This window comes from Perca fluviatilis, chromosome 4 (genome assembly GCF_010015445.1).
Source record: "Perca fluviatilis chromosome 4, GENO_Pfluv_1.0, whole genome shotgun sequence".
NCBI lineage: Eukaryota > Metazoa > Chordata > Actinopteri > Perciformes > Percidae > Perca > Perca fluviatilis.
The window spans coordinates 335,184-350,239 of record NC_053115.1 but is presented as its reverse complement, the minus strand read 5'-3'; the positions used below and the strand labels follow the sequence as shown (position 1 = coordinate 350,239).

Genomic DNA, 15,056 nt, shown 5'->3' with positions numbered 1-15,056 from the left:
TAGTGGTCCCCTAATACTGTATCTGAAGTCTCTTTTATATAGACCTTAGTGGTCCCCTAATACTGTATTTGAAGTCTCTTTTATATAGACCTTAGTGGTCCCCTAATACTGTATCTGAAGTCTCTTTTATATAGACCTTAGTGGTCCCCTAATTCTGTATCTGAAGTCTCTTTTATATAGGCCTTAGTGGTCCCTAATACTGTATCTGAAGTCTCTTTTATATAGACCTTAGTGGTCCCCTAATACTGTATCTGAAGTCTCTTTTATATAGGCCTTAGTGGTCCCTAATACTGTATCTGAAGTCTCTTTTATATAGACCTTAGTGGTCCCCTAATACTGTATCTGAAGTCTCTTTTATATAGACCTTAGTGGTCCCCTAATACTGTATCTGAAGTCTCTTTTATATAGACCTTAGTGGTCCCCTAATACTGTATCTGAAGTCTCTTTTATATAGACCTTAGTGGTCCCCTAATACTGTATCTGAAGTCTCTTTTATATAGACCTTAGTGGTCCCCTAATACTGTATTTGAAGTATCTTTTATATAGGCCTTAGTGGTCCCCTAATACTGTATTTGAAGTATCTTTTATATAGACCTTAGTGGTCCCCTAATTCTGTATCTGAAGTCTCTTTTATATAGGCCTTAGTGGTCCCTAATACTGTATCTGAAGTCTCTTTTATATAGACCTTAGTGGTCCCCTAATACTGTATCTGAAGTCTCTTTTATATAGACCTTAGTGGTCCCCTAATACTGTATTTGAAGTATCTTTTATATAGGCCTTAGTGGTCCCCTAATACTGTATTTGAAGTATCTTTTATATAGACCTTAGTGGTCCCCTAATACTGTATCTGAAGTCTCTTATATAGACCTTAGTGGTCCCCTAATACTGTATCTGAAGTCTCTTTTATATAGACCTTAGTGGTCCCCTAATACTGTATCTGAAGTCTCTTTTATATAGACTTTAGTGGTCCCCTAATACCATAATAGCCATGATGTCTCTCTCTCTCTCTCTCTCATGGGTGGGCCAAATTCTCTGGGCGGGCAAAGCAGAGAAAGGGGAGGTAACCTTTCCCCTTGTGACCTCATTAGGAGCAGATTCCTGATTGGTCCATCTGAGCTTTCATTTTCTCAAAGGCAGAGCAGGATACCCAGGGCTCGGTTTACACCTATCACCATTTCTAGCCACTGGGAACTCATATGTTAAAAACAACTCATAAAGTGAAATTTTAATGCCGTGGGACCTTTAACCTTTTTTTTCTCGTTTTGTGTTCTCAGAGTGGTGACGCTGCAGTCGGAGAGCAGGAAGGACTGCGAAGAGGTAAAATGTTATGATGTCATGTGACCTGCTCGGTATTACCTGTCAGTTGTCTGTTGTCTCCTCATGCCGTCTTCTGTGCTGCTTCCTCCTCCAGTGGATCTCCACCATCAACAACATCTCCAAAAGGATCTACCTGAGTGAGAACGCAGAGGTCTGTGTCCTGCTTCCCTCGTTAACTTTCATTTACCTGGTCACAGATGATCACCGTGGAGATTTTGGCAGCTATCTTTAAGGGCCGTACACACACCGGGACGAATATCGGCGCTGACTATGAGCCGAGTGAACGTGCATATTCATTCCCTGACATTAGATGGCGCTTAATGTAAAACAGCACACAAACGATGGTGATTGTCAAACGTTTGTGGGAAAAAGTTACAAGCCTATGTACATGAAAGACAATTAAAGCTGCAGTAGGTAAGATTGTGAAGAGCCAAGACTTTGCCAACAAATCGACAACTTCTCAGTCCCTCCCCCCCTTTCTGCTGCAGCCCAAACTGTCTCCTAAGCCCCTCCCCCCCTTTCTGCTGCAGCCCAAACTGTCTCCTAAGCCCCTCCCCCCTTTCTGCTGCAGCCCAAACCGTCTCCTAAGCCCCTCCCCCCTTTCTGCTGCAGCCCAAACCGTCTCCTAAGCCCCTCCCCCTTTCTGCTGCAGCCCAAACCATCTCCTAAGCCCCTCCCCCCCTTTCTGCTGCAGCCCAAACCGTCTCCTAAGCCCCTCCCCCCACAAGGGAGTTTGACAGAACTGCCGGCATGTCAGACAACATGTTCAATAACTAAACGCTAACACAATGTTTACTCACCAACAGTAAAACGATGCTAACTAGCAGGCTACCGTTAGCCATTTCAGCATCACATCAGACCGACCACTGTGCTAACGTTACTATCATCCATAGATATCCTCACCATCGTAGCTTTGAGGACTTCTGACTGCTAATAACCAAGTGAAAGATAAATCACTCATGGTAATTATGTTACCTGTCGAGAGGAAATGTGGCTACATCTGCATCGTTCTTCAGATCTTTAAAATCCTGGAGCTCACGCCACCTCTGAAAAGCCTCTCCAATATTAGCGGAGTTTGGGGAAACCTTTCTGCAGCTCGTGCACGGGAGAAGGGGGAGGGGAGAACGCTATATATTCGTGTACGTGCCTGAGCAGTGATTGACAGGCAGATAGACCCCACCCCCTGTGGCCCTGATTGGTGCATCTGAACAGGGAGCTGTGGAATTTTGCCAAAGGCACTACAGGCTGTAGGAGGAGCTGTTTTTATTTTATTTTACATAATTCATGTAGTTCTACTGTAACATAGGGTCAGTTTCAGCAAATATGACAGAAAGTTAGTTTTATAAGACTTACCTACTGCACCTTTAAGTGAAATGAAACTCAACATCAAGGCCCATTTGCTCTGCAATACCACTCCATGGCAGTTATCTTTTTTTTTTTTTTGTCAAGAGGGTTCCTCCTCCACGCAGCAGCCGCAGGTTCGACTCCGACCTGCATCCCTTTGCTGCATGTCATTCCCCCCTCTCTCTCCCCTTTCATGTCTTCATCTGTCCTGTGGAAATAAAGGCCTAAAAATGCCCCCAAAAAATTATCTTTAGAAACTTTTCCTATTCTATTTTGCCTGGAAACGTTTCCAACACGCTTGCGTGTCGCTTGAAATAGGCGCCGGTCCTATTTCTAGCACGCCACGCCTGAGACGTGCGTGTCTCGCAGGCAGTGTGCGCGCTCTAACCTGTTACCATGGGAACCCAAATATAAACGGACACGCCACGCAGCCAGTGTGTAGCCGGCCTCAGGATTGTAGTCTCTAACTAAAAGCTCTATCTCTGTAGGGATCCTTTCCATAATGTTGTCAGACACTTAGAATAATAATCTGAGTTAGTCAGTGGCCTTTCAGTGGACAGAAATTGTATATATGATTACATTTGCTGCTGCCAGTTGAGCTCAATACTGGACCAATTCCAAATATTTTCGTTCATATTAGTAACTTAGACACCAATGCATGGGAAAATAGGGTCTGGGTTAAAAACCAAAATGAGCCTTTAATGCCCAATGTTTTGAATGTTTATTGAAGAAAATATGGCTGGAAAGTTTGGCTGTCCACATACTTTTGGCCTTGTAGTGTATCTTAGTCAAATATCGACTGACGGTACTTTCTTCCTATTGGCAGGAGCTTGCAGCCAGAGTGAACCAATCGGCTCTTGAAGCCGTGACGCCATCTCCGTCCTTCCAGCAGAGACACGAGAGCATGAGACCCAGCAGGTGTGTGTGTGTGTGTGTGTGTGTGTGTGTGTGTGTGTGTGTGTGTGTGTGTGTGTGTGTGTGTGTGTGTGTGTGTGTGTGTGTGTGTGTGTGTGTGTGTGTGTGTGTGTGTGTGTGTGTGTGTGTGTGTGTGTGTGTGTGTGTGTGTGTGTGGGCTTGTTTAACTATATTCGTGGGGTCCAAAAAATGGGAGTCCAGTATACTTGTGGGGTCCCGACAGCTTTGTGGGGCCAAAATGCTGAACCCCACAAGTTCAAAGGGCTGTTTGAGGGTTAAGACTTGGTTTTAGGATTAGGGATAGAATTAGGTTATGGTTAAGGTTAGGGTAAGGGTTAAGGTTAGGCATTTAGTTGTGATGGTTAAGGTTAGGGTAAGGGTTAAGGTTAGGCATTTAGTTGTGATGGTTAAGGTTAGGGTAAGGGTTAAGGTTAGGCATTTAGTTGTGATGGTTAAGGTTAGGGTAAGGGTTAAGGTTAGGCATTTAGTGGTGATGGTTAAGGTGAGGGTAAGGGTTAAGGTTAGGCATTTAGTGGTGATGGTTAAGGTTAGGGTAAGGGTTAAGGTTAGACATTTAGTTGTGATGGTTAAGGTTAGGGTAAGGGTTAAGGTTAGGCATTTAGTGGTGATGGTTAAGGTGAGGGTAAGGGTTAAGGTTAGACATTTAGTGGTGATGGTTAAGGTTAGGGTAAGGGTTAAGGTTAGGCATTTAGTGGTGATGGTTAAGGTTAGGGTAAGGGTTAAGGTTAGGCATTTAGTGGTGATGGTTAAGGTTAGGGTAAGGGTTAAGGTTAGGCATTTAGTTGTGATGGTTAAGGTTAGGGTAAGGGGCTAGGGAATGCATCAGGTCAATGACGGGTCCCCACAAAGGTAGTGCCACAAACGTGTGTGTGTGTGTGTGTGTGTGTGTGTGTGTGTGTGTGTGTGTGTGTGTGTGTGTGTGTGTGTGTGTGTGTGTGTGTGTGTGTGTGTGTGTGTGTGTGTGTGTGTGTGTGTGTGTGTGTGTGTGTGTGTGTGTGTGTGTGTGTGTCATTTACATTCACCTAAAGCGCTACAAGGTTTGATTGACAACCTCATAACCAATCAGCTGCCAGATATAGTGAAGATGAACGCTCGGCCAATCAGATTTCTGTGGGAAAGCTGCACCTTCACCAGTAACCATCCATCTCTTTCTCCCTTCACTCCAGTAAAGGGCGCGTGGGCCGAGCGAGCAGCATCAGCTCTGTGGGCTCTGAGCCGTCCCCTGCCCTTTCCGTGCTCTCATTGGATGCCCTCGTTGCCCCGGAAACACCCATCCAGTTTGACATAATTTCCCCGGTCAGCGAGGAGAACTCAGGACAGAGCAAGACGGCAGTACAGACCAGCAGGTGTGTGTCTGTGTCACAATGAACGCAAATTCTTTTCGATACTTTTGATAATACTGTGCAATTTCATTAATGTGCAATATCTGTATACTGTGCAATATAATTCCTCCACATAGCGTCTTAGAACTGTGCACCTTACCCCCCCCCTGCACTACTTATTTTATTCCATGTTGTTAGATGTTGGCACTGGAAAAAGGAGTTGCTTTTAATCTCGTTGAACATGTGTATAGTGACAATAAAATGCATTCTATCTATCTTCTATCGTTAGACCCTCTTAATGACTTATAAGTATATTCAAATACATTTCTATCTTATGTGTGTGTGTGTGTGTGTGTGTGTGTCTGTCTGTCTGTCTGTATCTGTCTGCGTGCGTGTATGTGTGTGTGTGTCTGTATCTGTCTGTGTGTGTGTTTGTGTGTCTGTGTGTCTGCATGCGTGTGTGTCTCTGTGTGTGTCTGTGTGAGTGTATGTCTGTGTGTGTGAGTGTGTGTCTGTGTGAGTGTGTGTGTGTGTGTCTGTATCTGTGTGTGTGTGTGTGTGTGTGTGTGTGTGTGTCTGTATCTGTCTGTGTGTGTGTTTGTGTGTCTGTGTGTCTGCATGCGTGTGTGTCTCTGTGTGTGTCTGTGTGAGTGTATGTCTGTGTGTGTGAGTGTGTGTCTGTGTGAGTGTGTGTGTGTGTGTCTGTATCTGTGTGTGTGTGCGTGCGTGCGTGTGTCTGTATCTGTCTGTCTGCGTGCGTGCGCGCGTGCGTGTGTCTGTATCTGTCTGTCTGCGTGCGTGCGTGTGTGTATCTGTGTGTCTGCGTGTGTGTCTGTGTGTGTGTGTGTGGTGTTTGTGTGTGTGTGTGTGTGTGTGTGTGTGTGTGTGTGTGTGTGTGTGTGTGTGTGTGTGTGTGTGTGTGTGTGTGTGTGTGTGTGTGTGTGTGTGTGTGTGTGTGTGTGTGTGTGTGTGTGTGTGTGTGTGTGTCCCCACAGAAGGAGTAATCCATTCGGAGAGTCAGGAGACAGCACTTCAGAAGACAGTGAAGGTACCGCTTGTCTGTCGGGTCATGTTATCTAGTCCTAGTGGCGTTCCTGTTTAGACCGGACTGATTGCTTGGCCTCAGGTGTTGCAGCTTTCTTGAGAACAACTACACACTCAACGCTGCACTTCCTTGGGTCCTGAGCAATAATCCTGCCTCTATCTGTATCTGAAATATAGTATTAGGGGACCACTAAGGTCTATATAAAAGAGACATCAGATACAGTATTAGGGGACCACTAAGGCCTATATAAAAGAGACTTCAGATACAGTATTAGGGGACCACTAAGGCCTATATAAAAGAGACTTCAGATACAGTATTAGGGGACCACTAAGGTCTATATAAAAGAGACATCAGATACAGTATTAGGGGACCACTAAGGCCTATATAAAAGAGACTTCAGATACAGTATTAGGGGACCACTAAGGCCTATATAAAAGCATCCAAAAAGCAGCATGTCACACAGTGGATGTAAGATGTATTGTAAATATATTTGTGTCTGTTGTCCAGACTCGATCCTCCACCAGCTCTTCATCGTTCGCTTCCTGGGCTCCATGGAGGTGCGTAACGCCGAGTCAGCAGACATCATCTCTGAGACCATGAGGCAGATCCTGGCCGCCAGAGCCATCCACAACATCTTCAGGATGACCGAATCACACCTGCTGGTCACCTGTGACTGCCTCAAGTATGACACACACACACACACACACACACACACACACACACACACACACACACACACACACACACACACACACACACACACACAGAGACAGACAGACAGACAGACACATATATACATATATACATACACACACACACACATATTTGTGGGAAATGTGATTTACACACAACCAACAGATTGATTTTAAGAAACATAACATGACTTTTCCATCAAGTAGGACAGAAATCACAAAAGATTGAATTTTAAATGACTAACTGTTTAATTGTGGAAACTTTTTTTTTTCTGTGCAGTTCACATGTTATCTTTGATATCAATGTTTTTTGTTTCAGGCTCATTGATCCTCAGACACAAGTCACTCGACTCAGGGTGAGATGATCTCTGTTTCTCTGCTCAGATAGTTTTAGGTCCTATTCTAACGGTCTGAGCGCAGGGCGTGGCCAGGTGTGTTTAGGGCGTGTCTAAAGCCACTTTTGCTAGTTCGATGGCGGAGAAAAAAAGGGTCTGTGTGCCGGGCGCCTGGTCCTAAAGGGTTGTTCTTAGTGTCTTCATTAATCAGAGGTGTGTATTGGGCGTTACATGCAATCAACCAATCAGAGATCATCTCCCATTCCCTCTAAAAGCCAGGCGCGTTTGGACCTTGGAGCATTGCTGTTATGATGGAGGATTTGCACCCTAATATTTTTATTTGTAATCTTCTGTGTGTGTGTGTGTGTGTGTGTGTGTGTGTGTGTGTGTGTGTGTGTGTGTGTGTGTGTGTGTGTGTGTGTGTGTGTGTGTGTGTGTGTGTGTGTAACAAGCATAGTGTGCACGCGGGCTGTGCACGAGCCTAGGAGCATTTTACTAATGCTCTGTTAAAATAACAATGAAATGCTCGCATTATTGACTTTAGACCAGGTTTTTGTTGGTCAATGGAGCCATCACTTCCCGCTGCCTCAAGATAGCAATACTCCCCAAGAATGCACCTGAACACACTCCCTGTAAGACCAGCACGCCATACAGAATGCACCTGAACACACCTCCCTGTAAGACCAACGCCAGAATGCACCTGAACACACCTCCCTGTAAGACCAGCACGCCAGAATACACCTGAACACACCTCCCTGTAAGACCAGCACGCCCGTACAGAATGCACCTGAACACACCTCCCTGTAAGACCACGCACCCCCAGAATGCACCTGAACACACCTCCCTGTAAGACCAGCACGCCCAAGAAACACCAGAACACACCTCCCTGTAAAGACCAGCCCAGTACAGAATGCACCTGAACACACCTCCCTGTAAGACCAGCACGCCCAGTACAGAATGCACCTGAACACACCTCCCTGTAAGACCAGCACGCACAGAATGTACCTGAACACACCTCCCTGTAAGACCAGCACGCCCAGTACAGAATGCACCTGAACACACCTCCCTGTAAGACCAGCACGCCCAGAATGCACCTGAACACACCTCCCTGTAAGACCAGCACGCCCAGTACAGAATGCACCTGAACACACCTCCCTGTAAGACCAGCACGCCCAGTACAGAATGCACCTGAACACACCTCCCTGTAAGACCAGAATGCACCTGAACACACCTCCCTGTAAGATCAGCGCCAGAATGCACCTGAACACACCTCCCTGTAAGACCAACCCAGAATGCACCTGAACACACCTCTCTGTAAGACCAGCACGCCCAGAATGCACCTGAACACACCTCCCTGTAAGACCAGCACGCCAAGTACAGAATGCACCTGAACACACCTCCCTGTAAGATTAGCAGCCCAGAATGCACCTGAACACACCTCCCTGTAAGACAGCACGACCAGAATGCACCTGAACACACCTCCCTGTAAGACCAGCACGCCAAGAAACACCTGTACACACCTCCCTGTAAGACCAGCCCAGTACAGAATGCACCTGAACACACCTCCCTGTAAGACCAGCACGCCCAGTACAGAATGCACCTGAACACACCTCCCTGTAAGACCAGAATGCACCTGAACACACCTCCCTGTAAGACCAGAAGGTGCATTTTCTATTTAAACAACGTGGGAGCTGGACGGGAAACTGCCAACTGCGTCGGTCTTAAACTAGCGAAGACGCTTAGGTCGGGCTTTGTGCTGCGCTGCGCCAGGTGCAAGATAGGACCCATGGGCTCAATCATGTTTCTAATGATCATCTCTTTCTCCTCCTCCTTTTCCTCTCCTCCTCGATTTCCTTCCCTTGTGTCCTCCTCCTCTCTCCTCCCGTAGTTCCCTCTCTCCAGTGTGGTCCAGTGTTCGTCCCATCAGGACAACAAGAGGCTGTTTGGTTTCGTTTTGCAGGCGCCTGCCGCTGGCGGGCGGGGTGACAGCCGAGCCGTCTGCTACATCTTTGAGTCCAACAACGATGGAGAGAAGGTCTTCTCCTCTGTTCATCTCTTCATCTCTCGCTGTCCGGCGCTCTGCTCGGTCTGTCTGTCTGACCTGTGTGTCCTCTCTTCGTGTGTTTCAGATCTGCGACAGCGTTGGTCTGGCCAAGCAGATAGCCTTCCACTCTGAGATGGTGAGGCTGGTTTTTAAACTCCATTACTTAGGGCTGGGCATCGAGAACCGATTCCTACTTGGAGTCGTTTCAAAAATTACGATTCCATCGGGATCAGTTTTTGGAGGATTTGGTTTCAAATCTGATCACGGGTTCCAGATTCAACATGCGCAAGTTTGGTGTTTCCGTATTAGCCAGGCGCTTGTTGTGTTGCAGCCTTGGAGCACAGTAATGTTTTTTTTTTTTTTTTACAGTAGACGCATCTGTCAACCTGGCTCAAAGGCCATGACAAAAGAGGGAGCGAGGCATCGTAAATGATCAAAAGTAATTTATTTAACAAAAGAATAAACTAAACAGAACTTAACTAACTTAAATAAACCCAAAACAAAATGTGGAAGGCGTGGTGATCAGGTCATGGTTCAGGTCTGGATGGTAGTGAAGAGAGAGGAGTCTAGTCTGACCAGGTGGAGCTTTATCAGCTCCCAGCTCCCAGGTGCACCAGATCTGCAATCAACTCAAACAAGGATGGAAACAAAGATGGGTAAGACCAGAGAGGCATCACTCCCACAGAGAGGCCCTGCCAGATTACACAGGGCCGTCACACATCCAAGGTGGCGCGCGACATTGTGACGTCAAAATGATGTAATATCCGGCCGGTGCGTCCGATTTATGGCGAAAACAGGAAGCCTGAACGAGCTCGCCGACAGCGTGCTGCCAGGACTCTCAGAGCGACTGCAGGTCTCTCTGATAAACTCACTGGGTTAAGAGGAGTTATTTTATGGTGAATGAAAGGCTCGATCCCACCAAGTAGCTCATCCAATCAGATCACAGCATTGACGTCAATGCTGCTGCCAGTTCTGCCGTTGTTTACCTTTTTCTTCTTCTTCTTCTTCTAGTCCGTAGAAAGGGCAACGTCTGTAACCTTTGCTCATTAGCGCCCCCTCTGTTCTGGAGAAGACTGCAGCTAGTGTCGCGACCACCAGTGCAGGTATAAACAGTCACGGCGATTTCGTGACGTCACATATGCACGCGCCAGCTCGGCTGCGGTTACTGTAAAACACGCTTAAGCGGCGCTCTAGCGTGGCTTTATTTGACGTTGGAAGAAAGCCTCGTCAAACTGCAACCCACCTTTGAATCAAAATAAAACTAGGGCTGCTCGATTATGGAAAAAAATATAATCACGATTATTTCGGTCAATATTGAAATCACGATAATTTAACACGATTACTCGTTGACTTCTGGAAAGATGTTGCAATTATTGAACTTAAAAAACAGTGGAAAAAGTTAAATAAATCAACAGTTAAAAAAACAACAACATACAACTGTGAGTTTACTTACAAAACGTAATGAGCTAAATAATTGTTTTTCTCGATTATTCTGTTTTTGTGATCATTGGGAGTCGAAATCATAATCACGATTACATTTAGATTAATTGCACAGCCCTAAATAAAACTTTCCTCTTATTGGTGAAATAACCATGTGACCCGTTTCAACTCCACCGCTCAAAGAATCAGAATTGAGAATCGATAAGAACCGGAATCGAAAGGAAGAATCAGAATCGTTAATATCCAAACAATGCCCAACCCTATTCATTACACAGTCCCTCCAGAAAAACGTGATTATGCGATCGCATAATTCAACACATAATCAGCCAAAGTGCGGCATATTTTCAAATATGCCGCACTTTCGCCGCATAAATTGCAGATTTCCGCGCAAAATATAGATAAATAATCACAGCATTGACGGCAATGCTGTGATTATTTATCTATTTATCTATATTTATATCTGATTGCATGATTTCATAATCTCCGCATTTTCGTTGGAAAAGAGTCCCATAATATATCTTAGCAGAAAGTTGAAAAATGTCATGTTTTCTTCACATAAGAGCAGCCATTTCCCCCTTTTGCCATGGGAACATCATGAAGTGACGTAATTATGTCATTAAATCACTTTTTTTTTTTTATCAAACTGCAATTTTTGCAAATTCCCACAATTTCATCGCATAAAATTGCATAAATATCATATAGAATATTCCATCGCATTTTTTAAGAAAACGTGCCTCATAATCAAGGATTTTTGCCCCGCAACAGTCACAAAAAAACTCCAAATTTTTCTGGAAGGACTGATTACACTGAAGCTAAATGCGAAATCACTCACATTTGGGTGATGGTATCTTCAGCCGGCCCCCAGGAAGTGCGCCAGGCTTTGAAGCCAGTTTGACATAGCGGCCAGACAGTGAAATTACAACTTCCGTGTTCGTCAGGTGATCACCTCTGGCCCAAAAGGTTTTCCACACAGACTTACATGGTGAAAGAGACGTCTATAAATCTGTGGATGCAAAATGACTGAAGGCAGGACACATTCAGAAACCGTATCTCACTCAGAACAGCACGGATGGTGTTTTTCAAAGTCTGTATGTGTGTGGAAGCACCAGAGACACAAAATAACACCCCAAATCACCAGAAAAAGTATTTTTTTCATAATATGGGCACTTTAAGAAAGTGTGTGTGTGTGTGTGTGTATGTTTATGCAAAGTCATGTTGTGAGGTGAATTATTTGAGTTTTTGTCTTATTATTGTGTAGGACCGTAAGGCCGTGGAGAAGAGGAAGGAGCACGACAAGGCCAAAGAGAAACAGCAGGAAGAACTGAGTAAACAGAGACAGATAGAGAAGGTGAGCTTTGACCTTTTAACCCCAGACACACACACACACACACACACACACACACACACACACACACACACACACACACACACACACACACACACACACAGACACGCCTTTAACCCTAGACTTTAACCACAACTCTACACTGAAACATAGCTCACTTATACTCTAAACCATCTTTCAGATATTTAAAGCTCCCATATTCTGCTCATTTTCAGGTTCATAATTGTATTTTAGAGGTTGCACCAAAATAGGTTTACATGGTTTAATTATCAAAAAAAACACCATATTTTAGTTGTACTGCACATTGCTGCAGCTCCTCTTTTCACCCTGTGTTCAGGTCTCTGTTTAACTACAGAGTGAGACATCTTTTCATCTTCTGTACTATCTTTGAATGCACTCGCACATGCTCAGTAGCTCAGATCGTAGATGATGTCAGCTAGCTAACTCTAGAGACAGTAAAAGAAAGGCTGTTTCTCCAACTTCAGTCAGTTCCAAGGCAGGATCAGCTGGGAGACTTCTTCTAAACCAGGGAGCACATGGAAGTAGTTCTTTGGTAGATTATGGTGAACTAGTGTGTGTTGCAGCAGTGCTTTGCTATTGAGAACGAGCTAGCATGCTTACAGTTGCGGTTAGCCAGCTGGTTTCGGCTAGTGCCGTAGAAAGCCGTGCAGATGTTGACCAGCTCACCAGGAGACTGAAGGCAGGACACATTCAGAAACCAGATCTCACTCAGAACAGCACGGATGGTGTTTTTCAAAGTGTGTGTGTGTGTGGAAGCACCAGAGACACAAAATAACTCCCCAAATCACCAGAAAAAGTGATTTATTTTTTTCATAATATGGGCACTTTAACTTTTCCTTGTTTTGCCTCCAGGATCTGGAGGAGCAGAGCCGTTTGATCGCCGCCTCGAGTCGCGCCGCTAACCCGCCTTCTGCTGACGGACAATTCCTAGTGCTCAGCAACAGCCAATCGGAGGACAGCGATGCCGGGGAGGAGGGGAAGAAGCAGGGCGAGTCTGAAGCCTAACAAAAGCTCACGGAGGATGCATGTTTTGCCACCCAGGCGAGTCCCGGCTGGTACTGTCAAAGCAACAGCTCAGGAATCAGAAGAGGGGAACTCCACCCGCCCACCCGGGCTGCCTGGGACTGAAAAACATGCGCTCCCTCCTTTGCTGGACTCTGTTTGAAGTTGGTGGTGGAGCCTGCCACTCACGGAGGATAAATTAAACGCACCCTAACTGTAAGAGGAGGGGAGTATGAGTGGAAACGTCTCGTTAGGACTTCTGTGTGTAAAAATATAAAAGAAAACGCAGATTTTTATACCGGCTCCACTCGCAAATATAGATTTAAACTGTAGGTTTCTGTTTGTTTTTTATGTGTATTTTATAGAAAGAGCTAACCGCAACGACAAAGGTTTAAAAGAAAAGCAGCGCATGCAAAATAAGGAAGCCAGGATCTGAAGGAGACAGATTTGGACAGTGTCCTTGTCAACTCTTGCTCAAGGGCTCTTTGGCAGGAGGCGAAGGTTTCGCCGAGGGTCCAGAAGGCAGCAGGACACCTCAGTGAGAGATACACATGCTAGGTTTCCACGAGGCCGGCTATTTTCATAAACCGACATTTCAACCTCTCCCTTTCCAAAAATAACATCCTGCACAGCTGTCAGTTTTCAGAAAACTGTTCGTTTACACGTACCTGTATATATATATATATATATATATATATATATATATATATATATATATATATATATATATATATACACATATAAATATGCACTCCAGACCTGTAGGTGGCGGTGTAACCAGACCTGTAGGTGGCGGTGTAGCGAGACCTGTAGGTGGCGGTGTAGCGAGACCTGTAGGTGGAGGTGTAGCGAGACCTGTAGGTGGAGGTGTAACCAGACCTGTAGGTGGTGGTGTAACCAGACCTGTAGGTGGAGGTGTAACGAGACCTGTAGGTGGAGGTGTAACCAGACCTGTAGGTGGCGGTGTAACGAGACCTGTAGGTGGAGGTGTAACCAGACCTGTAGGTGGTGGTGTAACCAGACCTGTAGGTGGAGGTGTAACGAGACCTGTAGGTGGAGGTGTAACCAGACCTGTAGGTGGAGGTGTAACGAGACCTGTAGGTGGTGGTGTAACCAGACCTGTAGGTGGCGGTGTAACAGTGTAACGAGACCTGTAGGTGGAGGTGTAGCAAGACCTGTAGGTGGCGCTGTAACCAGACCTGTAGGTGGTGGTGTAACGAGACCTGTAGGTGGCGGTGTAACCAGACCTGTAGGTGGCGGTGTAACAGTGTAACGAGACCTGTAGGTGGAGGTGTAACGAGACCTGTAGGTGGAGGTGTAAACGAGAAGCTCAAGCCCACGTTAGCCAATCAGAATCCAGAAAATAGCAACAACAGCAACCAATCACTTCCTCTTCCTCTTGGCTGCCTAAACCTCCGTTTGTCTCAGTTGACGAGCAAACGAAGATTTAAAAAATCTCCTCTCTGGCCGGAGTTTTTAGAAAGACTCGTTTTCAGAGGAGAATTCTCCGTTTGCGTGTAAACGGAGGACACAAACGAAGGGAAATGTCTCCGGTTGTAAAAATAACCATGTAGGTGTAAACAGGGCTACTGCTGTAGGGAGCAGGGAGTCTTATTTTGTTGTTTTTTTAAAGCATCCTGCAGTGTTTGAGATGTTTCCCCCAAACTTTAACCCTTGTGTTGTCGTCCTGTCGACCACGCAACATTTTTTGTTTTTCTGGGTCAAAATTAAAATTTAATTTCAACATTTTTGGACGTCTTTTTCGACACTTTTGTCACTTTTCCACCAATGTTTTATTTATTTTTTTTTGCACCTTTTGACGTTTTTTTCCCCCCAACGTTTTTCAAGCTATTCCCGAAATTTTTGTCACTTTTTTTCAATGTTCTTTTATGAAACAAAAATGTAAAATGCTACGAAATTGAATAAGAGCCCGACACCGCCACGGTGCCTCTGCTAAATAGCCTCGGGAAGGAACTGGTTTTGGTGGAACATGTGGACGTTCAAAAGTAGTTTTAGTCGTGCAACAGAAAACTCAGATTGGACAGATAGTCTAGCTAGCTGTCTGGACTTACCCTGCAGAGATCTGTGGAGCAGTTAGACAGACAGACAGACAGACAGATAGTCTAGCTAGCTGTCGTGGATGTAGACCAGGGGTGTCAAACTCAACTTCCCAGAGGGCCACAGTGGAAAAAGAGAATCGCACCAAGGGCCAG

At 45.4% G+C, this 15,056-nt stretch overlaps 1 protein-coding gene across 1 annotated transcript in view; it reads left to right on the top strand.

The window, feature by feature from the left end:
• appl1 (adaptor protein, phosphotyrosine interaction, PH domain and leucine zipper containing 1) overlaps positions 1-13,521 on the top strand; it is a 29,899-nt gene extending 16,378 nt beyond the window's left edge. The window contains exons 11-21 of the mRNA XM_039798974.1: positions 1,275-1,317; positions 1,412-1,468; positions 3,488-3,579; positions 4,764-4,943; positions 5,915-5,967; positions 6,472-6,646; positions 6,976-7,012; positions 8,880-9,026; positions 9,121-9,171; positions 11,734-11,823; positions 12,694-13,521. Of these exons, the coding sequence (XP_039654908.1) occupies positions 1,275-1,317; positions 1,412-1,468; positions 3,488-3,579; positions 4,764-4,943; positions 5,915-5,967; positions 6,472-6,646; positions 6,976-7,012; positions 8,880-9,026; positions 9,121-9,171; positions 11,734-11,823; positions 12,694-12,846 (1,078 nt within the window). The 3' untranslated portion in view covers positions 12,847-13,521. The remainder of the gene's footprint in view (positions 1-1,274; positions 1,318-1,411; positions 1,469-3,487; positions 3,580-4,763; positions 4,944-5,914; positions 5,968-6,471; positions 6,647-6,975; positions 7,013-8,879; positions 9,027-9,120; positions 9,172-11,733; positions 11,824-12,693) is intronic.
• The last annotated feature ends 1,535 nt before the right edge of the window (positions 13,522-15,056 follow it).